Source organism: Lagopus muta, chromosome Z, assembly GCF_023343835.1.
Source record: "Lagopus muta isolate bLagMut1 chromosome Z, bLagMut1 primary, whole genome shotgun sequence".
Taxonomy (NCBI): domain Eukaryota; kingdom Metazoa; phylum Chordata; class Aves; order Galliformes; family Phasianidae; genus Lagopus; species Lagopus muta.
Window position 1 is genome coordinate 10,285,883 of NC_064472.1, and position 26,592 is coordinate 10,312,474.

General features: G+C 42.3%; 1 protein-coding gene across 1 annotated transcript in view; it reads right to left on the reverse strand.

Annotated features, from left to right (window-relative positions):
- CCBE1 (collagen and calcium binding EGF domains 1) overlaps window positions 1-25,641 on the reverse strand; it is an 88,726-nt gene extending 63,085 nt beyond the window's left edge. Inside the window, exons 1-2 of the mRNA XM_048931439.1 lie at window positions 25,495-25,641; window positions 25,324-25,404 (exon numbers count right to left, since the gene is read on the reverse strand). Of these exons, the coding sequence (XP_048787396.1) occupies window positions 25,324-25,404; window positions 25,495-25,595 (182 nt within the window). The 5' untranslated portion in view covers window positions 25,596-25,641. The remainder of the gene's footprint in view (window positions 1-25,323; window positions 25,405-25,494) is intronic.
- Between the last annotated feature and the right edge of the window lie 951 nt (window positions 25,642-26,592).

Here is a 26,592-nt window from a genome sequence, read left to right on the forward strand (position 1 = left end):
AACAAACTACGCTGCCCCATGGGATAGCTGAGGTCTGTCTCAGAGCTTCAAAACCCCAAGAGGTCAGTAATCGAGTGAAAATCTTATGGTCAGTTAAAGAAAAAAAATCTATGCTTACTCTTGATAAGACAACCACAGTGCTGATGCTTAACAGCAGAAGTGTTGAAAGCAGATTATTTTTAGTTTTGATTTAGTCATGCAACCACTTTCCTACCCAAGCTGTCAGAGGTTGAGACAAATATCTCAAAAACATACCAGGTTAATTAACTCAGAGACCAAAGACATGCCTCAGGCTACAGAAGTATGTACGAATGGCTTGTAGGCATCCCTGCCATCACAGACGAGGCTTGGAATGGGCTGTATTCCTCACTGCAGTGTCTTTTACCAAACACCAGCAGCGTTACAGGCTACAAACATCTTTAAATACCTGATCTGAGCCTGCATGAGAAATAATACCCAAGAGCTTGCTGCTGTGTGAAGATTTGCCTCCAGAAGCAAAAGTGATTATGTAAAGGACATAATCTCACCCCAGAATGGAAAGACTAACATCATTTACACAGGCAAAATTTAAAACAGCAGCACTGCTGGCAAGAGGACTGTGGATCTCCTTGTAGCCCAAATTAACTGTGTGGCATTAGCAAGGCCTCTGGGTAATAACAACACAGCAGCTGTAAGTGGATGTTGCAATTTCCAGTGTGCCCAAAGACCCCAGGACACAGCCCTGCACCCGGCGCTGGGTAACATCTGCAGCACAGGAGGTCCTCTTCAGCTTTCAGCTTGCACACTCGTCGACTCTAAATTCGTTAATGATTGTTTCATTTCCTGTGGCTATATTCAAAACCACAAAGTACTTGCTCATGCAGAAATCTCCCAGTTCAGAGCTTAACTCTGCATTAGTTCAGCATTACTGGGAAGACCAGGCTCTTGGCTGAACTCAGCTATCCCCGAGGAGAGGATGTCCCGGCTTGTCCGCGGTGCTGCCACATTTCCCATTGCAAAGGTCTGTCAGGCGGACATTTATCACCACAAAACCAAAACCAGGTGTAGTGAGGCACCCAGAAATAAATAACTGTACCACAGAACCTCTGCGCAGCACTACTCAGAACACTGTGCAGACAGAGGGACCAGGCCTCCAACTTAATTTACAGTTCCGTAGGAAAAACCTCAAGTACAGCAAAGCTTACTTCTAACCTGGAGAAAACGTGGCTGCATTATTAACACAAGAAGCACAAACACAGAGTATTAGACTTGCACCAGCACAAAGCTTTCAGCCTTATTTTATTTACAGCCTGGCTGCAGGGCTGTCCTTGGATTCACACAGTGCTTTACAACCAGAGAAACACATTTTCTCCTATTTCTGGACCAAGGCATCCTATGAGACTGGTAAATTACTTTAAACATTTCCTCACTTTCAAATCCCTAGAAATGCCTTCATTTCAAATCACAACTTTAGAGCTTGCCTGTACTTTCCTAACAAAGTGTTTGAGAAGGTTTCAAAATGCTGATTTTGAGCACGGTTTATTTTCATCGTCATGAAGGAGTTTTAATTTTGATGTTTAGTTACATTTACCTTTCTATGATTTGAGCAGTCTTTTTTTTTTTTTTTTTTTTCTTTTTTTAAGTAATGAACATATTTGGAGCAGTACTAGAAGGATATATAACACAATCTAGTATCAGATATTGTATCAGAATGATAAACAGTAACACAGAGCTCTGATAGCATTGGTAAAATGCAGGCTGCACCAGAGGACTACAGAATGACCTATTCACACCTCACTGTAAATCCATGTGACCTGGATGATGCTCTTTTTCTACCTAATTTAATATCCCTGTGCTTTTCCACTGTATAGGTGTAAATTAGCCAAAAATGTTAAGGATTTTTCACATCCTCAGACGTAGCCAGATGATCAGATTCCTCTCCTGCTGATGGCTGTGTACACTGCCGCCCTACAGAGACTGGAAATGGAAAAATATGTCCTGTGTTCGTACTCCGCAAAAAGGGGAGAGCAGTCAGCTTTGAAGAATTTTAATTCAGTGGATTCCGACTTTGATGAAACACATTCCTGTAGCTTTGCATTGTTTGGAGCAGAGTTTTTCTTTAGTTAGAGATTAAGCTGTTGCCTGCATATTTACTGAATATCTCATTTGTTCTTGATAAAGTCAGCACTTTGGAAATCTCTTCCCAAAGCACAGTATTTTGGAACCATTTCTCCTCTGCTGGCGCTTACTGGAAGTCCCTAGAAAGAAGTCATGCAGCCTGAACAGGTAATTACCTCCTGTTGGGCACATGCCATTAGCACAGAAATTACACCACTTGCTTTCAGCATTACCTGGAGGCTCACGTGGAAGCAAGCTCAAATTGCCGTATGTGCCTTCCTCTCTATTCTCCAAAACAGGTTCAAGCAGTAAGAAGTCGTAAATTGGCATTTTTTTTAACCTTTTATAGTCCTTTACCCCACTCCTTACAGTTGAAGAGGATCTCTGTAAGAGGACCGAGAAGCACGGAGATGTGGTGGAAGCAGAATAAGGTGGTCATCACATTATGAGAACCATGCTGGTTTCCCAGCAGATGCGTGAATCCGATTAAGCCGAGGAACAAAGAGCAGTGCAGACAGATATCTGTGGCTTTCCCAGGTGTGGGGTAATTTGCCCCAAAAGTAGACACAAACCTAGACCACGGATATGGAAAACAACTCGATGCCATCAAGGAATGGGATGTTTTAACACTTTAAGATTCATACTATTTGAAGAGCATGACACCGCTAAATGCAAGTGGAGCCATGAAACTGCTTCTAGCTCATGGTTTATCTCATGTTCCCCTGATTAAAGGGTCATTAGGATTTCTAATGCTGTGGCAAATGAGCCAAGCAGCCCTCGTGATGCTACAGGCCATTTACAGTAAGTGCGTGCTAGGCTGTTTTGGAGCATAAATTGCAAGCCACATAGGGAACACGCAAGTCATGGCTGGGCTCTCGTGGTCTGCCAGCTCCAGATCACATCAGGAATGTCTCCATCCATAGCATTCATGTCTCCAAAATGGACGCACGGGTTGCAGCTGAATCACGCAGTGTACTGAATTGCTAAAAACTGTGATAAAAACTGCTAAAAACAATGATACAGGTGTTAAAGCTGTTAAAAATGCAGCCCAACACACGCATATACATGTATTTGAGTGCACGATCTATTATTTACTAAGTGTTTACTGAAACTCCTGACGTGCATTAAGTGCAAGGTCCCAACCACAGCGCACTCCTGGGGCTGAGTGAACGAAGACGAGCAAAGTCAGCCAAAAGGAAAAACAACAAACCCAATAAAAACAGCGTTCCTAACTCCTCAGCTAGCTCCATCTGCACGCAAGCAGAAAGCTGCATAAATCTGCCTACAAGCTGCCCCTTGGGCAGCACCTTCCAGCCCAGGTCTCCAGCAATGGCCCTGTAATGCCTTTGCAATTTCTGGATCAGCAGAATTTACACACGCAAAAGAACGAAGGCAGATATAAATGTGAGACGTCGTATGTGAAACTTTCATGCTTTATTGCAGGAGGGACCATAATTTTGGCAGATTACTACCAATAGGATGACCTCTTAGGTATTCGTTTGCAGATGAGTTTATTGAAAGAACACACTTCCATTTCCCCCTTTATTAAGAAACAGAAAAGAAAATAACATCGTCATGCCTTAAAAACAATACGTAACCAAGAGAGAATAAAGCAGCACAAAGCAAAACTAGTTAGAAAGTCAAAGGGACATTTCTATTCCTTAGTATCTGCAATTTCCAGTTGCAAATATATTCTTACATTCTGCTCCTTTCCCAGATTCTTTCTCCAAAATGCAGGAACACTGAAATGGAGCAGGCTAGGAAAAATCCTGAACATTAAGTATAGCCAAAAATGAAAAACAATAAATCCTTTTGAAAGGAAGCTAAAAAAGAAAAAAAAAAATCATATTCTTTCTTGAGCCAACAAAGATGTAGAAATAAGATACAACTATCATGCAGAAACCATTGTTTCATCTGCAACAAAGGGATCTTCCAGGATTTTCCATACTGGCACTAATTACCTTTTCTCCTGTCATGCAGAATAGGAAAGGCTCAGCTGGAGACAGAAAAGTCTGATTTAAAAAATATTTTTCGAGATGCCACAGACTTCAATCTATGATCTCATCTAAAGGAACATTTCTGCACACACACACAAATGCAATGCTCTGAAATAGCTCTTTAGGGAAGAACAAGAGATTTCATTTTTAAGTGCATATATATGAAAAACATATAGAGATAACGATATATATAATGTTTAATTTACAATGCACTGTATAAAGATCATAATTATAGGTATAGTAGCATATTTTACACATGCATGTTGAAAAATAAAGCTCATCTTAGGAGCATTTCTCTAAAACCAAAAATTCTCTGGAGTACTCCACAATGCAAGCTTTCATGTCTGAATGCAGAAATTCCCACATATACAGTGATGCCATCAGTGTTTCTATCAGCTTCCAAGCACACTGCATTTCCCCAGGCATTAATGAGGACAAGCAAATGTAAATGAGGATTAAAAGCCCATTATAAAATCTTTTCATCCTCTCTGTACAGAGCTTACCTACAGAGTCAACAGTGACGTATTTTAATTTTCTTTCTCATGATGAACGGCACCAGCCATTTGGTTTTGTTTAGCTGTTTGTGCTCCACCAGCACACTAATCACACCAGTGATAAATGCAGTCACTGAGGAATTTTGAATTTTCAATTGACTCTCAATAACGTACCATTATAAACATTAGGTCATAGTCTCAGGGTCTCTCTTGAACCAAGCAATGTATCCTGGAAAATCATTTTCCTTGTGTGGTCTGTGCTCTAAAACACCACTGGCAAACTGTCAGTGAAAACGCAGCAGTTTAGGATTTTATCCCACAGTAAATATTGCTTTGTTCCTCAAAACAAATCGCTGCTGAGGCTCTGAGGGCACTCAGCATAACCTCCTACCCATTTCTTCCCCACCCAACAAGTTTTAATGCCAGCTGATGGGAGATGCTGATATTGTTGGCTCCTGTTACCAGGCACAGAAGATTTAAGCACAGATATCATCTAGGCACTTTGCTTGAAAAATAAAAACATGGACACCCATCCAGTCACCCTCATTGCCTGCACGGAAGGTTTGGGGGTGAAGGGTGAGCTCTTCCCACCTGGGATAGAGCACATTGGTAGGGACAGATTTCCCTTAACTACAAGTTCCTGTGTTCACAGTGTTGTTCCTATAGGATTTGCAGACTCTGGAACAAGGATCTTAATTACTCATTTCACAGCCCTTAGTAAACCTTCTCTGGCACAGAAGAGTTTGGATTTGATGATTTTTTTGTTTGTTTGTTCATTCCAGGTTTTACAGCCCTGTTTCATAGCAGAAAGTAGCCCATTATTAACTCGTTATCTGAATACACTCTAAGTCCAAGGACACTGGCCTCAAAACGTGGCCAGCAACCAACCCCAACAAGACTTTTTAATGAACAATCCATAAATCTTACCCCTAGGCTGATAAATATTGTCAAGGTTAACTGAATAAGTCAGTCAAATATAAGTCAACAGTATGATTTATTTTATTTTTTTCTTCTGACAACGTAAACGAAAAGAGCTGGAAAATCGAGTTTGCAGGGTCCACGCTGATACTGCACCACTAAGCCAACAGCTGTGCACATCAACAGCACTGCTCTGACTGGCATGTGGCATTTGTTGTGAGGAAGGCCTCTCAAATATAATAAATTAGAGAGAAATAAAAATCAGCCTAGTTTGGGTAAAACAAACCCCACAGCAGCAAACAAAAGCATGCCACAGGAGTGTCTAGAAGACATTCATATGGACTAGCTTGTGAGCTGCTAAAAACTAATACTGAGTTTGCAATAGGGTGATCTCTTTCCACTGCCCAAATCCTGCAGTCCTGAAGGATTTACTGAAACTTGCCTGGTTTCAATTGAGAGCACTGGGCTTACTGTGCTGATGCCATTCAGCAATCTGCAGCAAGACAATGTTCAAAACAAGTGGAAGAGAAAGCCTAAAACATAAAATTATGACCAAAATTCCTCTCTGTATTTTCTTAAAGTTTACAGGAAGCTTACAGCTGTCACAGCTTAAAATACTGTTGCACACTTCCTTGTAACCCAGGTACAAGTTATGGATATCAAGGGCTGCCATGTTCTACAAAGTGCTTCCCAACACTCATCATACATTTGGATTTTTCCTTTCAGTTGACAGATATAAGTGATCATATATGGCCTGCAAACACCCTACTTCTCATCGCTCTCTAGAGATTATCATATTTGTGTTCTTCCAATCTCTCCCACAGCACTGGTAACTCCAGATTTTTCCAAGAAAGTTAATGTTTCCTGGGATTTCCACCCATTTTCGAGCAATTGTAACCCTTCTGGAGATTTCTGATCAAATAACAGCATGAGATACAATCATTGGCTTTAGGACTACAACTGCATTTTCAGATTCTGCAAGCTGAGTAACTGCTCTTAACCCATACCAAGCAGTTCTAAGAAATGATCTGCCTTATTTCCAGCTTTCTTAGTACTTGCCACATTTACATATGGAATATACATATTTCCTTCATTTTGGGAAAGGGAAGGCAAGTGGGAGGGAACATTGGAGGATCAGACAGGATATAACCATGAAAAGTGTTTCCAGCCACCTCATCCATTTGAAGAGGTGTCGTGATGGCACTGAGCAAATCATATGATGGTAGTTGACATTCCCATGAGCTGCAAGACACCCCTATTGAATCTTAGGGATTTACTGCATGGTGTTTAGGCATGGGATTGGATTCAGTTTGGCATCACAGTTGGGAACACATTGACCCAGAGTAAATAGCTTCATCATGTCAGTATCCTAATTTTTTGGAAAAACAAGCATGCGAACAAAAAAATCCCCACAGCTAAACTCCACTGGTTTACCTTCCTGTAAAATCACAGAATCACAGAATAGTTGGAAGGGATCTCAAAGCTGGCTGCCCAGGGCCCCAGCCAGCCTGGCCTTGATCACCTCCAGGGATGGGGCACCACAGTTCTCTGGGCAGCAGTGCCAGTACCTCACTGTCCTGTGAGTCAAGAATTTCTTCCTAATGCCTAATCTAAACCTCCGCTCATTTAATTTAAAGCACCTCCTGTTTGGGATTGCCCCAACACAGGTGAAGGATCTTGCACTTGCCCTTCATGAGGTTGGCATGGGCCCAACTCTCACATATGCCCAGGTTCCTCAGGATGGCATAATTCCCTCCAACATGTCTATCGCACCACACAACTCAGTGTCATTCACAGACCTGAAAAGGATGCACTCAGTCCCACTGTCTGTGTGACTGAAAAAGATGTTAAAAAGTTCCAGTCTAGTACAGACTCCTGAAGAATGCTGCTTGTCACCAGTTTCCCATTTGGAGATCAAGCCATTGACAAAAGTCTGAGTGACACCATCCAGGCAATTCCTTATCCTCCAGTGATCTATCCTTCAAATCCATATCTCTCCAATTGAGAAACAAGGACGTCAAGGAGGACAGTGTCAAATATTTTTGCTCATTTTACCTTCTGACCTCAGGTTTGTATGTTATTAGTATGGTCAGGTTGAGGTTGGACTTGATGATCTTGAGGGTCTTTTCCAACTTCAGCAATTCTACGGTTCTATGACTCTACGACACAGAGAATTAAATTTCACTTAACTTCCATCATGAGCTAGAAAAATTCACTGGTATTGTTTGCTTGTATATTTTCTATTTTATTTGTTCATATATTAAAAAAATTACAGAACTGTCACCATGTGGCACATACTTAAACTGAGCGTCCATGTGACTGTGTTACCCTAAAATTATCTGTCAGTATCTCTGAGTCCTCCTCGCAGTTAGCTACCACTCATCAGCTCTGGTGGTGGCTATCTCTAAAGAGCTGTTAGTGACCATATCTCACACTAAATGTGTCAGTAATTCAAATATTTGGCAAGGCTGGACTTCTCTCCATTAAGTGATTAGATGGCTTTTTGGGTTAGTCTGTTGCTGTGACTCACAACTGAGCTGTCCTTCACTCCTATCTCAATGACTTAAAAAATAATAAAAAAAATTGAATATGACAAAAAACAAATAAACAAAAACTCTGGTATGCATAATAGTAGCCCTTAAATAGAGAATATCAGGAGAAGGCTGCTGTAAATGTTGGGCTGGATGTGAAGTGGATGGCTGGGACATGACTGGCAAATTCTCATAGTAAGATCCTACTCACAATCTCACAAAATACTCACGAAGTAAAAATCATCAAATTTGAGCTATTTTTACACACAATGGAAAGCACAGCCATATCCTCGCTCTGGCCATTGAGTCATTTTAAACTTGCTGCAGATTATTTTTTTCCAAATACTCTTCTGTTCTTCTTGGCTGAGATATACGTGAGAGGTTCCATGAAACAGAGAGCTCATTCTAATAGTGCTAATTATCTTGTTTAGGATCCCCGTTTACAGTAGAATAGAAAGGATGCGTTTTGTCTTCACGTGCCCTTATGCAAACCCAGGATCTGACCTTGCAGACTCTGGAACAGAGTCACGTCTGTTTGGGAGATGATATCACTCATGTCGCTCCTGTATCAGCTTTCTGCTGGCATCGGTTCAGTTCTTCTAAGCAACAATCTCCCTCTCCTCAGCCCTCAGCTCACTTGAAGCTTTTATTGGGATAACTGCTGTTTTCTCAGTTATTCCAAATTTAAAGGTCACTGGAGAGTCACACTCCAGGTCAGCTCTTTGCCCTGTTACTATTCCTTAACAAGCATCTGTGAAAGTCACCAAAACTCAAAGGCAGTCCAGCTCTTCACTCTCCTTATAAAAGAAAACACAGCTGAAGTATCCCAGTGTGTGCATCAGCAGCCTCTGGATTGCATTAGAATGGGTGGCAGACAGACAAAAAGCTCTCTTTTTAAAAGTATCTTGAGACATCTAATCTCAGAACTGCCACTTTGAAAAACACATAAGGCACAAATTTTCTATTCCTTGAACATCATAGTACATTCCCCAAAACTGTATCCTTGGATATACTGCATGATTGATTCTCAGATCTGGAAACCAGGGACTGAGAGAGACACAAACATTTCTGTTCACCCTCAAAAATGAATGCAACCATTTCTTCAAGAATTCCTCCACATTGGTAGCATTAAGGCTCTAACTCCATTTCAACTTTTAAATCATTCTGTCCAAAAGGGTTATAATGATTTACAACAACTTAGGTCCATGAAGGAGACTCTGATATTAATAAATAAATAAATATATAAATCCTAAAAGGAAAAGTCATCATTCAGGGCTAGACCAAGTGTGCACTGCTCTAAGCATGTACAAGTAAGTTCCCTGAGAAAACCTTAAATTCAAACACCATTCTGTTTCATCGCAAATGTTTTCTTTATTTCCTTGTTTTGTTTGTTTGCAGGGATATTTGTTCCATGTTAACAATGATGAGAAGGGACAATCAAGAAGAGACGGCACCATCACAGGATGTTGAGCATAGCCATGGAAGTCATTCAGACAAGAGATAAGATTTCCCACGTTCATTGCTTTCAATAACAAAGCTGAAAGCCCAGCCAGAGAGGAAAGAGTACCCGGCACTAAGGTACTAGTTTATGATTTGTGAGACTGCTGATTTCAAGCCTGCAGTAGAATTTCAGTGGTAAAACCACACTGCTAGTGCAAGGTCTAGAGCTGGTGTCTTTAACAACCAACTTACCTGGACACATTGTACCTGCGTGAGCACAGCCTGGTGACTGATGACTTCTTTGAGACTGATGTGGCACTAGCTTTGGCGCATGCTACCAACTAGACATCTATGTACGTGGCATACATAAAGAAAGAAATTCTTGTGTGCAAAGTTTTGTAAGCTGGAAAGAATGCAGAAGAGAAGAGCAAACTTCTCCAAGGTTGGTGGTTGCATTGGAGATGCATGCAGGACTCTGTGAACCTGCCCAAGCTTCCCAGAGCAGATCAGTTCCAAAATCCAGAGACCACACTCCCACAAGAATATGGCACTGTGCTTTACCTAACGAGACTAATGGCAAAACTTGGTGCTTCAGAATCATCATCACTGAAACTGCTATACAGCATATAAGCAGGAATGGCTTGTCCCTTTCCATGAGAGACACTGTTTGTTTCCAGATTTGAACCACCACCCTCTTCTCATCAGATGAGCTCTCTGTGTTCCTGAAAGCCTTGCAGCTCTACCCTTCACCTGTCCCAGGCGTGACTCCTCATCCCTTGAAATGAATGACCAGAACTGCACACACTATTCCAGCAGAGATCTCAGCACAAATTTGCACAGTAAATTCAACACTTCACAGGATATACCGCAGCATGTCTCCTTTCCAGTTCCTGGTTTTCCCATTACTAAACGTTTCCTCTAGTATCTTTGCCATCTGATGAGCCTCTCACTTTCACCACCATCACCTGATAGAGAAAATTGCCCCAGTAATCCCACCATATCAGCTAGGTTTATCTTACCTACAACAAGCTGCCTTTCTAAATGATGCATGGAAAGGGCTTAGGTAATTTCTGCTGGGGATCCATTCCTGCCAAGTTTTGATCACTGTTTATTTTCTCTCATTCCTAAACATCCAAGTTCCAGAGGTGATGTTCCACCTCTCTGGTCTCCTGATAATGCTGAAGTGGTTCCCACCTCTATGCTTACTTGCAGCCCTGTTTAAATAAGTTAAAACATTTGCAAGTGAATCAGAAAGAAAAAGTGTGAGGCAACTTTGCTTTTATGTCTGTAAAGCCGTGTGTGAGGGTTAAAGTCACATACTGAGAAAGGAAAAGCACAGCCCTGGTGAGATGCCTGGATAATTAACAAGGGGAAAGAGAGCATGTTCTGCATTACATTTGGAAACAGCACACAGAACCCTGAACTTCAGCATCTTTTCTGCTCTCTGTACTTTGGGGATGTTGAGAAACAATGGAGAACGCAAAGAAGAACTGGCCTGGGGGTGAGAAAATACAGAGGATCAGACTAGATGGCTGGTCAAAGACTTGACTGTATTCTAAAGTGAGATTTATGATTTTTTTTTTTCATGCCCCTACATTACAAGTCCTATCACAGAGGAATTAACCAATGCTTACCACCCTGTGTTCTTTATGCTTTGTGCTTGAGGACAGACCCTCCTGCCTCCCACCAACATCAATGGAATCATGCATCCAAGCATCTCTGATGACCTGTGCCTTAGGGCATCAGTGGGCTGAGAACAAACTTAGCTGATCTTGAAAATGAAGGGCTAAAAAAATGCAAAGTATTTCTTGCAGTTAGAGAAGACACACCAGTCCACTGTCGATTTCCAAGACTTTCTAGAATGGCACATCTTTTATTTATTTATAAGCAGCCAAGGACTGCTGACTGTTCAAACAACTTACGAAGGAATCGACCTGTTTTTGTTAAAAATAATAATACAGTAACAATGCATTACCCAAACCTACAAATCTTAAAAATAAATAAAAATAAATGGTGAGACAGGAAAGTGCTAAAAAAAACCCAGAACTTAAATGTTCATGCACAACAACTGAGTTAGTTGTTTCCCTGTAAAACACCAATTACTTCATCACGAAGGAGAGTTTGAACCATTGCACCAAAGCTGAATTCCATATGCTAAAGCCCATTTTCACCATCATTTAAAGCAGCATAAGTCAGCAGAAGTCCAACCAAAGCCAATGGAGCTATACCTAATCTGCAGGGTACTGCAAAACAGATTTTGATGCTGGCTGGCATTTTTGCTCACAAGCAGTAGGAAACAACAAGAATTAATCTTGCTGTCTTGGATAGGGCTGATGTATTTTTGCATCTACTTTTTATTTTATATGCTATTTTTGCATATATTTTGCATACATGCTGTTGTATTTCAACCCAGATGTCACCCAAAAGAATCCGCGCTTTACTCTCGCCGACATCTGAAGCATTTTTAGAATGTTCCTAACTTCAACAACTGATATCCCAAGTTCAAAAATAATTTTCTTTCTTTGTGAATTTCAGCTAAATGCTGTAAATAGAAAAATAAAGGGCTGTGTAGCTCCCAAGCAAACACTGACCTTACAAAGGCAATGACCATCCAGGTGACCATATTATGAACAACCTCAAGCCATTTAACAGAACATTGTGGAAAATTTACCTTTTGAAAAGGAAACTTTAAAGAGAGAGAGATTTTGGAAACAATAGTAAAGGCTTACCATAGGCAGTGCAAACAAAGAACAGTAGCTGATTGGGTCTCTCAAAGCCTTTCACAGACAAGATATTTATTCACAGTGAAGAAGTCAAATAAACTGCCATGCTGAATGTGTCTTGCCATTTCTGGAGCTGTTACCAGGTAATAATAGCAATAAAAAATTAATTTTCTTGTCAGATTCACGTTTTGGGAAGAAGGGGAGCCACAAATATGATTCCAGTACATTAACAGTTGGCCTTTATAAAGATACTGCAGCAAGTGTCAGGGAGGTAAGCAATGTGAATGCCTTCCAGTTAAGGGGTAAAAGATGGGCAAGTGTCTTCAAAGACAATCAGCTTCACTTTGTATGCAGTAATAAGGGCAATTTTGAAAGTATTTTAAATCTTTAGTTTAGACACTTTTTAAACAACAAAAAGACATTTCTAACAGAACTTAGCACCTACTTCAACCACACTCCTCCAAGAAACCTTCCTTATAAACAGACTTTTTCTATGCCACATGAACGAATGACACTTTCCCCATGGAATTTAAGGACTAAAAAGTGGCCTTTCTTCATTTTAGTGAGCTGCAGAGTGCTCCTTTGATACTTGACTGGTTGTTCAAAACCCACATTTTAGAAGCCTTTGCTTTTCTCTGTCCCAATTGCCGGGCAGCCTGGGCTGACAGAAGGACATGGCCCAGGTCTCCCCCACCGCAGCATTAGATTAGGACCACTCCTGAAACTCGTCTTCTCAAGTATTTCCCACAAACACCAATCATTTGTGTCCAGTGCAAGACCCCACAGATTTCTTTGACTTCTTTGCAGCCTTTTCTCTGCATGCATCCTATTGTAACAAGGAGGATACTGAATCTTTCGAAACAGTTAATTTTCTCCCAGCTGAGCCTGGATTTCAGTAATAAATGTTCGTTGTAATTTTTCATTCTCTCAGCCTTTATACTTCCATGAACAAAGGTCAAGTTGGCATTTAATGAAAAGATTACTATGTTTGTTTTGATTCTTTCTTCCAAAAAAAAAAAAAAAAAAAAAAAAAAAGTATTACAGAGCAAAGCATCAAAGTGGACTGCATGGACTACAGCCAGAGTCTTCAGCCTTAGTATGCAATTAAGAGGAATATGAATATATGAATACAGGAAAGTTTCTCTATTTCCATTCTATATATATATTTGTCCTGTATTAGTCTTCAAGTCCTTAAGGAAAAATTATTGGAACAACTTTCTTTTTATTGGAACACTTAGAATTGTAATGGCTCTAAGGTCAATGCAAATGTTTGGAATCACTCCGTCTCGGTACTTAAAAATATCTTATAGTCCATATTGCAAACCAGAATGTGTAAATAAACGCATGTGTATCTTAGCCATCCTTGCTTCTGACTTCTTGTTTTCTGCTGCTCTTTTCACTCTACCACAGCTATTTTCACTGGAGATGTTCCAGTGATGTACCATTAACTTATTCCCACTGTGGAAATACTCTGGATATTTTTGCAACATAAGAAAACATCACAAAAATCTAATTTGTCTCTCAGTGGATATGAAAAAATATACTTTAAAAGGGACCATTTTTTTATTCTTATCTCAAACAGTAGCATTTTGTTGAATAGGAATGACAACAAATCATCCTAAGAAAACAAAGACCAAAAAGTTATTTGAAGACTCAATTTACAGCAATCTTCTTTGTGCAAACAGGAACACTACCTCTTCAGGATAAATTACCAAGTGTTTTTTTTTTCTGCAAGGCATAAATTAGGTGGGTTTTTTCCTACATTTTATAGCTGGAGACATACACAATACTGAAATCCCCTAGTAAACCTTAGTGGGTAACTGAAGGCAGAATTTGGCATGATGTGGATCATTGAGGAGCGCAAAAACGTAGCCCAGCATCTAGGAAAACAGTTAGGCTCTTGGCAAACCCATACGAAGGTTAAACAATCTTGCCTCCCAGGGTCACAGTGCCTTCCACTGATGTAAATCTGGAGGAGTGCAGAAAGGCCCCTTCCAGCCACGTTCAACAAAACCACTGCTCAACTACGGGTCAGCGCAAGGACAAGAAACAGCACAAACAAGAGCCTCGCCAACAAACACCGCCTGGAAAGTCAAGCAGAGAACTTGCTTCTTTGGTAAGATGTGTTCAATTTGCTCTAACAACTTCTAGTGTTCTTTCTTTCATGGAATGCTAACAAGAGTTATGAAGAGGAATTCCATAACTGATGCTACATGGCATGAGCCCAGTGAAGTCAGCAGAGCTATGGATACACAAACCTCAACATTGTTGGTGCCAATCAGGGGACCTAACAGCACCCCCTAGCACAGGTGAGCTTACAAGAACAATCAAGAAGGATCCAGACCTACAAACACTTTTTATATTATATATGTTTACTATATATAAATATATATATATATTTACTGCATTTACCCTTGTCAAGGATTTTTCTTGAGCTCCTGAGTCATATTGTAACATTTCTGTAGGCAAATAACTTGATTTAAGATCATGCAAGGAGAGGGTTTGAATGTACCCTGGATCTCCTTTGAAATTCCAAGAGCAGCCAGGAATGCAAGTCTGTAGGAAAAGTTTTTCACTAAAGTTTTATCACAGTGAAACTCAACTCTCTACAACAAGTTTTAAAACTAAAAGGAAATAGGACATGTTAACACGGTCCACTAAACTATACAGAGGGAGATGACTGAACCTGGTCTCTTAGGCTTAAGGACAAGGACTCAGGAAGTCATAGAATGGCTTGGTTTGGAAGGATTTATTATCTCCTGTTTTCCTATTAAACAAACTAGAAGACCAGCAGGACAATGTAGAATAAAAATATATCCCATGTTCTCTATTATTAAATATAATCCACTTTGTGTTGCTTTATTTTAAAATCAGGAAAACTTGAAATGAGAATTTTCTGTGAAAATTCCTGAAAAGAATTGCTCCTTTACTAACAGCCCCCTCATCACTCCAGTCTGAGATTCAAAGGAGTTTCACCAACTGCTGTTCTCTGGATGTGCGCTTTCTAGTCTCCAGGGAGTAGTGGAGTGGACTTAAGAGTTTCTTCAGGGAAAAAAAAAAAAGCCTAATTAGCTTTTCATCCAAATATATTACACATCAAAACAGTGTTTCTCTATCTGCCTAAACAAAATGCCTATTTTCATACAACCAGCACATTATGTAATATATTGAGAAGTCAACATCCGAGGCACCACAGAAGTCATAGTCTGAGACAACAGTTGCTGTAGACTGTCTGGGCCACCATTGTGCAGACAACCAACCCAACCACACACGGGACCTTCAAGTGACCAATTCTCAAGTAGAAATCAGCCCACACTGCAAGCGTGCATGGCTGTTGCTTCTCCTTGCTTTTGCCTTAGGGAGATGCAGTTGAAAGCAACTCTCTACTCCCGAAGTTCCAGTGACCTCTGGTCCTTCGCATCCCTTACACTTCACTTCCAAACAACTAACATGTACCAAAGACATCCAACCCCACTTTCAGCCAGTTTTTCTCTTTTCACAGATGCTATTATAAAGATTAAATAATTCTTCCTTTGCTACTTTTGTTTCAATTATAACTCATTTAAACTCTCAAAGGCAATAATCTCTAAGCTAAGGGTTTTGTCAGAATTCCAGACAGCATTGCTTAGGAAACAACACTGCTTTTTGATGCAGCTAAGATGATATATTCCATAATAAAAATTGTGTCTGATTATAGCATCTTGTTGAATAGGCAAGATGTCAGATTTACAACGTATTAAATGTGTTGAATCATAAAGATATTAACATTCCAGCAAGACATTAGAGCTCTGGGCAGGAAGTTATTTACAGTGAAATGACGCATCCAATGAAGTTATTTGCTCTCTCATATAAAAAGAGTTCTAAGCATACTTTTTCTTTGACTGTTTTGACAAATTTCTATGCTGTCAGCATTTATCCATCACTCGTAAAATATTACTATAATACTTTGTGTACTTCTTCACCCATTTTGCAATCTGACTTTTTGGACTGAGTGTTTCGTTACAGAGAATTAGCTGTCAGCCTTCCCCTCAAGGGAGGGCAATGAGATAATCAAGTCAATATAAAGACTGCTGTTTTACACTGGAAGCTCTGCACTGCTAATTTGTCCATAGAAAGACTTCTGTTCTTCATACAATTGCTAGCCTAGACGAATATTGTTCTATACTTCTCCAAGCTCTCTCTGTAGTGTAGCTTGTCCTTGACTTATTCATTCTCCAAGAACAATCCCTTTACATATTCAGGGGATACCTTTGATTTTGCCACTCTCACCCACTTAAAACACCGTGCGTGCTCTGCCTTAGCTCCCAGCCCATTTGAAAAGGAAGGGGGAAAAATTCTGTTTGATGTGTGTTTACTACTGAATAGATGCTCATCTTAATACAGTGAATATACACTGAGTATTTCACCTTATTTACATCCAGTACAGATCACCAATTTAAATGGTTGTGGTTAGAAGTGAGGTTTAAAACAAATCAAAACAAAAAACAGAAGTACATGCTTTTAATAGCTGGATGTAAGTTAAATGTTTTATGGACTCGTACTTCATTTTCTGAACCAGGATCAACAATGAAATCAACACATGATGGAAAACACTCCTTAAGCAAGAAGGATTTTCCAAACACAGCTAAACTCTGGGGCTACTGTCTGCAGCTGAAATTGTTTTTCTCTTCAACTGTTAATCACAGCTACCCTCAAGGAGATTCAGATGGATTGCTTTCTTCTCCTAGCCCAAGAAGAAACTGAGTCAGCACTGTATGGATTCAGCTCTCCATTGTTTTTTTGCATATAATTGGAAGAACATAGAAGAAAAGGCAAAGTATACCAGCAGATTGACATTTGCTACTGTTAATTTACAAAAGAAGCCACCATCAGCTTGGAAACTGAAACCAAGCAACAGAAAAAAGATTTCAAAGCAGAATTGCAGGGTAGCATTTTCACTGTAAATCAAATGTCAGCTCTGTTTACTTGGATATAGGCACAAGCTTCTGCCTGTCAGTAAGTGTGAACTTAAAGGCAGGAGTGACCAAGGGGATAGAAGCAATGCAGTGGGAAGGCACCAACAAGGGCCTTCCCCATGTCCCCACCTTAGCAAAAACAAAGCCAATCCCTTCAGACCATCTGCTCCCCATACAGTGACAGGGATACCGAACACCTAGCAATGATTCACACATCAAAAGTCATTTCAGGACTCGGGGCACTGCGGCAGACATAAACGAAAGATTAAACTCAAGGACAGAAGAATTCAGCACGGCATCAACCAAAAACGAAAACAAAACAAGAAAAGTATCAGACATTCCTTCAGCACTGCACGCGGGCAATCTGAAATGCGATCTACCCAGGTAATGTTTCTCTGCACATCTGTAAATCAGCAGTATGGGTGACGCAAGATATCGTGCACACATCTGCTTTGTGTGATCTTGTTGCACAGCAACTGCTTTGCGGACACGCAATATCACCACAACAGGGAGGCTCAGCTCACAGTGCTGGATAACTTGTCCCCTGGTCACACTGATCCTGTTGGGCAGTAGCTTTCTCATCAGTCTCTGGACAGTCCCGACCCATCCAGGATGCCTGCCAAGTTTTACCTATTTCTCTGAATGTAGTTTAAATGTTTTGTGTTCAACTACTGCTCATTGTGCCACGGTACCACAATGAGGGAAGGCAATCTGAGCCAATGAGCAGTTAAACATCTGCCTGTATCATGTTCCTCTGCCCTCCTGCAGACCTGCATGCTGCAGGAAGGGACGGATTTCCCAAACCAAGGCATCAGAAGAGCAAAGAGGCGGTCAGGGGAAGCAGCCGTGGCTCTGCAGCATTGCTTCAAGCAGTCGGGAGAACTGGCATTTCCCCAGAGTGCGTGCGTGTGTTTTTGTTTGCTTTCAGCTAATGCTTTGTTTGTCTGGGTTCTATGTAAGCAGATGAAGTCTGGAAGTGTTTAAATTATACCTTTTTGGGATGTGATTGTCTCCCATCACACACATATCTGTTGCAGCAAGCTGGAATTTCTCCCTTCTCATCTCTTTACCTTTTATCTTGTTTCCTGTCTGTTCTAAGCCCCTGTTTTTACTGCTTTCCCTTTCTCTTCTTGTTGCTTCATACCTTCATCCCTCAATCCCTCACCCTTCTGCCCCATTCCTCCTGATGCAGAACAACCCCTCTCCAGGGGTCTCTGCACCTATGCTATCCTGCTGCCAGCAAGAGTGGCAAAGCAGCCTGACCTTAGAGAGCGTACACAACGCTTAGGATAATTACCAAAGTGGTATTCTCTTTGGCTGCCTATTTTTATTACATATTTTGTATCAACCACGGGAGGCCCTGGGGCTACTATTTTGTTTGTCTGGAGCCTCTGTGCTAGACGCCATGCCCGGGAAAGTCAGTTCATATTTAACCCTATATTCAGCAGATGAAAACCATAATGTAACGCACCTGGTTCTCATTATTGATCTAGCCACAAAGGAGGGCACTTATCACACAGTTCGCTCTCTCTTGCCAGTTTTAAACTTCTCCCAACTGCTTTGATGTGAACATCAAAAACTTCCGGACTGCACGAGCAGCTAGCTGCCAGACCTCATCCTTTAATTGTACCAATTTCTACCTTAGTGCAGCACTCACCATCATTATGCAGTGTTCTGAAGGACCATTAGTTATATTGGCTCATGTGGGAGTGAACTCTGCACAGAGGAAACACTGCCCAGTAAATCCCCAGCACCTATGTGTTTTGCTGCAGCAGACTCTCTAATGCACCAAGATTCAGAAAGAGTTAAGGTCCTTGGTTCCTAAAGGAGGAGGGATCCCAAAAGTCATGGCCGCCCAACTGCTGTAACCTTCAGATAGGAGCACACCTGTGGTGATGCTCTTAAGCAGCTGATACACCAGCTGAGAGCTGCCTTTGTGCTCACAGCCAAGGAAAGAAAACCAAGCAGAGGGCTGACTGTATTCAAAGCTGCAACACTTTCACGTGCTACTTTCTATGCAACAAGGAGAGGAAAAATGTGTGAGAGTGGAGACAAGTAACATTCCACCATCGTAGCACGTGGTGTTTTGTGGAAAAGCAATGTACCAAATTTTCATTATTACTATGTAAAAAATTTACCTGTGATGGCAATTTAAAGTAACTTTTCTTAAATATATATGCATACAATGGACATATGTAATTCAATCATAGAATCATTAAGGTTGGAAAAGACCTCCAAGGTCATCTAATCTAATCATCAACCCCTCCCCACTGTGCCAACTGACCATGTTCCTCAGTGCCACATCTCCATGGTCCATGGACACCTCCAAGGAAGGTGAGTCCACCACCTCCCTGGGCAGCCTGTGCCAGTGCCTCACCAATCTTTCAAGAAGAAACGTTTCCTAATATCCAACCTGAACCTCCATGAATGTGTGTGTATATATATATATATATATATAATTTTTCTAAATTGGAGTCTCTTATTTGTCTTCTATCTTTGTTATTACACACACAGATATATACATACAAAGCAAAGGAGAACACTTGGGCTTGTTACATGTCTTCATGAATGGAGCACGGGTAAACCTGGAGGACAGCACACATCATGGAGATGTGCTTGATACGGAGTTCAGAGCTCTGCACCTGCACATCATGGGCAGTTTGAAAGGATGAATAAATTAATATAATAAAATCTGACACTCATTTTCAATCTGACTACCAGGTACCTTATCTCAGCAGCTCTAACAGGGTACTCTGGCATGTTTCAGATGCTGATGCCACTTTGAGTGGTGCAGATTGTGGCATTTCAGCACTGAACTACGTGCAAAAGAAGAACTCTTAGTTTATGGAAACATAAGGAAACTTGTTTGGCAGCCATGGAATTACAGCTGTTGTGTATGTTTGCTTTTCTGAAACAAAAACAAAAATGAAAATCTTATCCTCTCTTAAATTTTCAGCAAAATTTTGTTATGGAGTGCATTACCCTGAAAGAGAATTGGAGATTAAGCAGCACTTTGCTCTAATCAGATAAATTTCTTGTTTACAATGTTATATTGTAATGTAAATCAGGGCTCTTTCAATGCTATTAAAATTAAACTGATGAGCAAAACTTCAGGGGGAAGCACAACAGCAGAATGAGAAAACAAACCTCTAAAAACAAAACTCAATAGACAAATGACAAAATCTCAAGCTTGCTTACTCCAGCTGAGAGGATCAGTACTGCATAGTGCATTTTTTCCCTTTTGGAGGCTCACGAAGTATCTGGGAGGCAGGAATGGTGCGTGGTCCCCAAGGGCATATTAGTGACAGTGCTGCTCTTTGGGAAGCAGCTACACTCCAGCGTACTTGCAATCACTTTTATCTTCTAAGAATGTGCAAAACAATGCTGTGCATAGGAAGAGGAGGCTCCACGAGCAGTATCAGTGTTCAGGAGAGGGAAAAGAAAAACTTCTCAGGGCATGCAATTTCTGGTTAGTATCAGGATTGAGTAGGGTATCCATATATGAGCATTCTCTTCTGCTGTGATTTGATTTTTTTTGTGTTTTGCTCTGAAGTCTGCAGCAAACTTTCATGGCAAAACTGAAAACCTGATGTGTAGGGAAGGCCTCTGTAAGACACACTTAACTGCAATTATCAGAAGCCAACAGCCTATATAGAAACACATCTGTGCTGCATAGAAGACCCTTTGCTTCCAAAACACTACAAAAGCTATTGATGAACTTCTGAGCTAAATTTTAAGCTCCACAACATGGCCGTATTTGCACATACACTGATGTCCTCTAATCCACCAGCAGCATCTCCTCCTTGCTAGTCCTGCAGGACACCGACTGCATGCAGAATTAGAATCACAGAACTACACGTAATCGTGTGAGTTGGAAGGGACCCTAAGGCATTATCTGGTCCAACTCTCCGACAGTGAAGAGAGACAACTACAACTCAGGCAGGTGCTCACAGCCCCTCCAGCCTGACCTTCAGAATAGAATCAGAGAAGCCTTTGATCCAGAATGGACATTTACACTGGGATATGATCAGGTACCTGTATCTTTCACTTCTAGCACAGGAAACAGGAACTGGAGAGCACTCACCATGATTTTCAAGAAAGATGGATAAATTTTCTCACCAAACCAACTGTCTGCTTAAGAGCATCAGTTCTGTCAACTTGATTTGCAAGTTGAGAGGGGCCTAGACAAGTGTCTTAAGCTTCATAAAAGAAGAAACACATCTGTGTACCTTGCAAGTGTTCTTCCAAAGTACACAGACCCAGGTTGAAATATCTACCTGTCTGATTCAGAACAATGACCAGACAAGCATAGGGTCCTGCTCTGCACACTGCTTTTGTTAAATTAGACCTTCATTTTTGTCCACAACTTCTGAAAAAGAGTGAAACTATTTATCTCAAGTCTATTAACAGCAATATTTCAGTATCTAGCAGACAACAGGTGAGTGACAAAATATTTTGCTGCCAACAAATACCGTCTGTATGTTGTTATTTGGAAACATATTCCCTGCTCTTGCTGAAGGTAATATGTAGATCTCCTACTATACAACAGTTTGCAAAGTGATCAGGTTTTAACAGATCTTAAAAAAAAAGATGCCTTTAATTAATAAATCGTTGAGTTTCCTGCACTTGGAAACATCACCATCCCCTTGCAAGAAGACACTGCTAGGATAAAGCAAGAAAATGCCAACTCCACAGATGCTGTTTTTACACACAGACACATCCCTTCGTTATCACAGATGGGATAGACAGAGTCAAAGCCCCTGAAGAGTCATTAAGGTTGTAAGAGACCTCTAAGATCATCTAGTCCAACCCCGGCTCCCCCACCATGCCCACACACGTCTCTCAATACTGCATCTCCACAGTCCTTGGACACCTCCAGGGTCGGTGACTCCTCCACCTCCCTGGGCAGCCTGTGCCAACGCATCACTGCTCTTTCTGAGCATAAATGTTTCCTAACATCTAACCCAGCACTGGAGTTTTCACCCAGCATTTCACTTTTCACCCAGCACTGGAGTTTTACCACTACACCCTGTATACCCACCTGGACAGGCCATCACTACAGATACTTTATGCAAGAGTTTAAATGAGAGTTTAAATGCTGTACGAGCTCAAACTGCTTGTTGCATCCGTTCCCCTGTATTCTTATGAAAATAAATACAGAGAACATCTAAAAAAATACGAATCAATCCAAGCCAAGGGCCAGACTGCACACTTTCAAAAATGAAAAATACATCTAATTATGTACAAGGTTGCTATGACCACAGGGAGAAATGCCAACATACTCTCAGTGCTTGGCCCTGCTTTTGGCTTGGCCCTGCATTTGGCTCATTTATATTCATGAGTAAATCTGGTAAAAAATTTTCAAGAAATATTTCTTTTGTGATGAGAAGATGCTATTTTTTACTGAAGTGCTCTGCAAAACATGCTGATTTTCACGAAAAAAAATCCAACAGGAGGAAAAAAGAAGAAGAAATTGTGTTCAGTCAAGAGTTTATGCTCAGGAATTTTGACATCTGACTTCAAAAGTACTCTTTTTCTACTTAACTTTTTGTATTGCAGATTTTAATGAGCAGTGTGTGCTGCATCATGCCTGGTGTGGGATGGCATGAAATAGAGCTTGGGTCAATTTGGTTAATTGAATTTGACTTAAGAAATGAATTAAATGTGTATGATAATAGCTAATAGCTTTAAAAGGCATACTGTCAGCTCCTACCTCTAACAAAATATTAAAATCATGACACGATGCATAATTATTGTCATTGTGAAACCGTGAAAATAAAAGTCTTGGAAGACAAAAATCAAATTTTTTAAGTTTAAATACCAGAATAGCAAAGTTAAGCTTTTCAGGAACCTGGAGTGAAAATTTCCTACAGCCAAAGGTGAGTTTCATGTCCAGCTGAAGTTTTTAAAATGTTCAGTATTGCGCCAGAAGTGAAAACAGGATTGTAAGGCCCCTAAGTTCGGAAAAATAATAGAATCATTAAGGCCTGGATGACCACAAAGACCATCTAGTCCAACCACCAATACCTCCCTGCCAGGCCCAGTATGGTGAAGCCCATCTTTAGGCATCACTGCCTTCTCCAATGCTTGCACGTTCCCTCTCATCTCACTATCAGCTCCAACCTCGAAGTATCAATTAACATAAACTTAAGACATCCTCCATGCGAGGCTGCTCTGCTGAGCCACACATCTTCATGCAGGAAATGCTATCGTGCAAAGGAGGAGAGCCCAGAGAAAGGGATGGAGCTCTCACACATCCCCAGCGCCAGACCCTGGATAAAGGTCACTATGTGGAAATTAACCTTTTTCCTTTTTTTTCCCCTTTTTTTTCAAGATGAAACAGTCCTAGCAGCCACAGACATAGACAAACTTCAGAAACACAAACCACAACAACACAGAGTGTGCAGTGCAGCGATTTGGAAATGCTCACCAGGGTCTGTGTGGGCTGGGGATGGTGAACACTGCCTGGGAGTTGCAGGGGGGAAGGAAGGGAGGGCTTGACAGAGCAGGGCCCAAAGGTCAGCAACACCTCAGCGAGGATGAAAGACAGCATGAGCGGACTTGGCAGCCAGACACAGTCCTGCTTTCTTTGCACGGGGAGCTCAGCAGCCAGTGGAGCCTGTGAAGTCCTCCTCTGCTGTGCACAAAGCAGCCCCACTTCTCTCGGAGGGATGTGGGGATGTGCAGCAGCAAGGATGCAAGTAGCAGGATGTACTCTGTATTTTTGCAGTTCCTGCTCCAGAACTTCAAACAGCCTTTCCCAAGACGGGGCCTGATAGGGGGCAATCAGCCCATGGCTGATTTTTATGGTCCCTTCTAACTCAGCCACTCTATGGTTCTATAATTCAGTGCTATTAAAGCAGGTGCTGCCTCTCCTTCATAGGGAGAGAAGATGAGCAAAGCATGGGCTGCAAGGATGCTAACACTGCTCAGGCAGAGGTGTGGTACCTTCCCAGGTGCACAAACAGTACAGTACTGCTGCATCATGAGTCTGCAGCAATCAGATACCTGTACCAAAAAGAAAATACCAGGACCCTGGGAATAAATGAGGGATCTCTGTAACACTTCTTGTGAGCACCAGTGTGCCTTATAACATTTTTTATATACATAAGTGGCTCTGGCACACGCAGGCATACACACACATGAGCAGAGTGCAGTTGACTCCACAAAGCAAAAGCTCTCACAAGAAGCAGCCTTCATGGATGAGAAGTCTCATCTGCAGATGGAGCTAATCAGAGGACATCAGTAAAGGGATATGTGTGTTCTCATGCTTTGTATATACTTCAATGTATCATCAAGTGTTCTTTATCATCCTTACGACAGCTTTAAGATTATTGATGTTTCTCAAACACACAGCTTAAAAAGAAGGGAAGGGGAAAGGGAAGGGGAAGGGGAAGAGGAGAGAAGGGGAGAGCAGAGCGAAGAGAAGAGAAGAGAAGAGAAGAGAAGAGAAGAGAAGAGAAGAGAAGAGAAGAGAAGAGAAGAGAAGAGAAGAGAAGAGAAGAGAAGAGAAGAGAAGAGAAGAGAAGAGAAGAGAAGAGAAGAGAAGAGAAGAGAGAAGAGAAGAGAAGAGAAGAGAAGAGAAGAGAAGAGAAGAGAAGAGAAGAGAAGAGAAGAGAAGAGAAGAGAAGAGAAGAGAAGAGAAGAGAAGAGAAGAGAAGAGAAGAGAAGAGAAGAGAAGAGAATTGGGGTTGCCCTGAATTCATTTAATTGCAGAGCTCTCAGATGACTTGTCCCGCAGAGCTGAAGCACTCAGTCATTCTGAAGGTCTGATTCATCCACCTAAAAACTCAAACGGCTACTCGCTGGGGTGAGCCCAGCACATTTCCCTGGTCATTCTGTGACTGATGCAGCTCCACTGCCCTCCTGTCTGCACCCATCCGCATCGACGACTGACAGCCGGGGTCCAGCAGCCAAACCCCTCGCAATCTCTCCAGCGCTGCCTTGGAGGTGACACTGGCAGCGTTACCCAACCTTTTCCCCGGACAGCAGGGGAGCTGCCAGCAAAGATGCCGCACGCCGTGACCGAGCCTCCCGTTCCGCCGGGGGTTCGGAACGCCGGATGGTTCCGCGCGGAGCAGAGGACAGGCAAGGAGCTCGAGACGGTCACGCTGTGCCCGCGGTGTTAACGCCGCGCCCACGCGTGTGTCCCGCGGCTCCGCGCTCACCTGAAGCAGGTGGTGAGCTCGCCCGTGGGCTTCAGGCACGGGTAGCGGGTGGTAGCGATTTTGTTCTCCGAGCAGACTTCCCTGTAAGACAGGGCGCCGGGTGGAAAATCAGTAATAGGAAAGGAAAAAAGAAAGGGAGCGCAGGGTAACCCGCGGACGGGGGACACTCACCTGTCGCCGTCCTGCGGCTCCTCCCGGTAAGTCCAGGCGTGCCCCAGCGCCAGGAGCAGCAGCAGCCGGAGCGAGGCCAGGCTGCGGGCCGGCCGCCCCATCGGGCCGCCTCTCCGCTGCGCGCCGCGCCGGCTCTGCCCGCCCCGACCGGCGGCGGGGCTGCGCCGAGTGCCGCTCCTCCCGCCCCGACGGAGGGCCGCCCCCCGCGGCCGCCAGATGTGCCCGCGGGGAGGGGCCGCGCCCGCCCAGATGTGCCGGCAGATGCGGCTCCGCGGCGGGGCGGGACCCCGGCAGATGTGCGGAGGAAGTCGGGGGGACCCCGCGGACCCAACTCGTGTCTTTCGCGGTCCCACGGCTGCGGGGAGCGCGGGGTAAGGGGTGGGGTGGGGGGGACAGAAAGTGACAGAAAGGGGAAGGTCCGGAACCCCGGCGGTGATGAGCGGCCCTCGATGCACCATCACTGATGCTTTCCAGATTCGGCTTTATCTCACATCTCTCCCAAAGGAGCACTGCAGTTCAAAGCATCTCTGCTGGGACTGCTGTTTACCCCTGTGAATGACTGCCACTTCCCTACCGTTCATAAAAAGGAGATTAGCAACGACAGACTTTGATAAAATGCTGCATTGGCTCTGGCTGCTGTATCATATCCTGCTGTCACCCCTAAACTCCCCACAAGAAAACCCACAAAATGACGATGGCTTTGCAAAGCCTTTGTCAGCTATCCTAGCTTTGGTCAGTACATAACTCCCTAGCGGTATTGAAGACTTTGGGGAGATGAGGGTGTGTGAGGCAGCCCTGGTGTCGCTTTCACCTGTAGGATGAATAACCTCATTTACAGTTAGAATGCACTCACATATGTATTGTTACAGCCAGGAAAGTCGGAGATAAGCAAGTAATAAACTGTAAAACCCATGCTAAGCCATCAGAGAAGTAATAAGGGGATGTAAGAGGACTCAAGCCATTTTGCCTCCTATTTTTGGCTAGGCAACAGGGAATGTTTGAACAAGACACTTCACTCCCTCAATGCCTCAGTTTCCCCTTCTGTACCAGGAAGACTATAATAGTTAAAATAATGCAGATCCCAATCTATGATTCAGT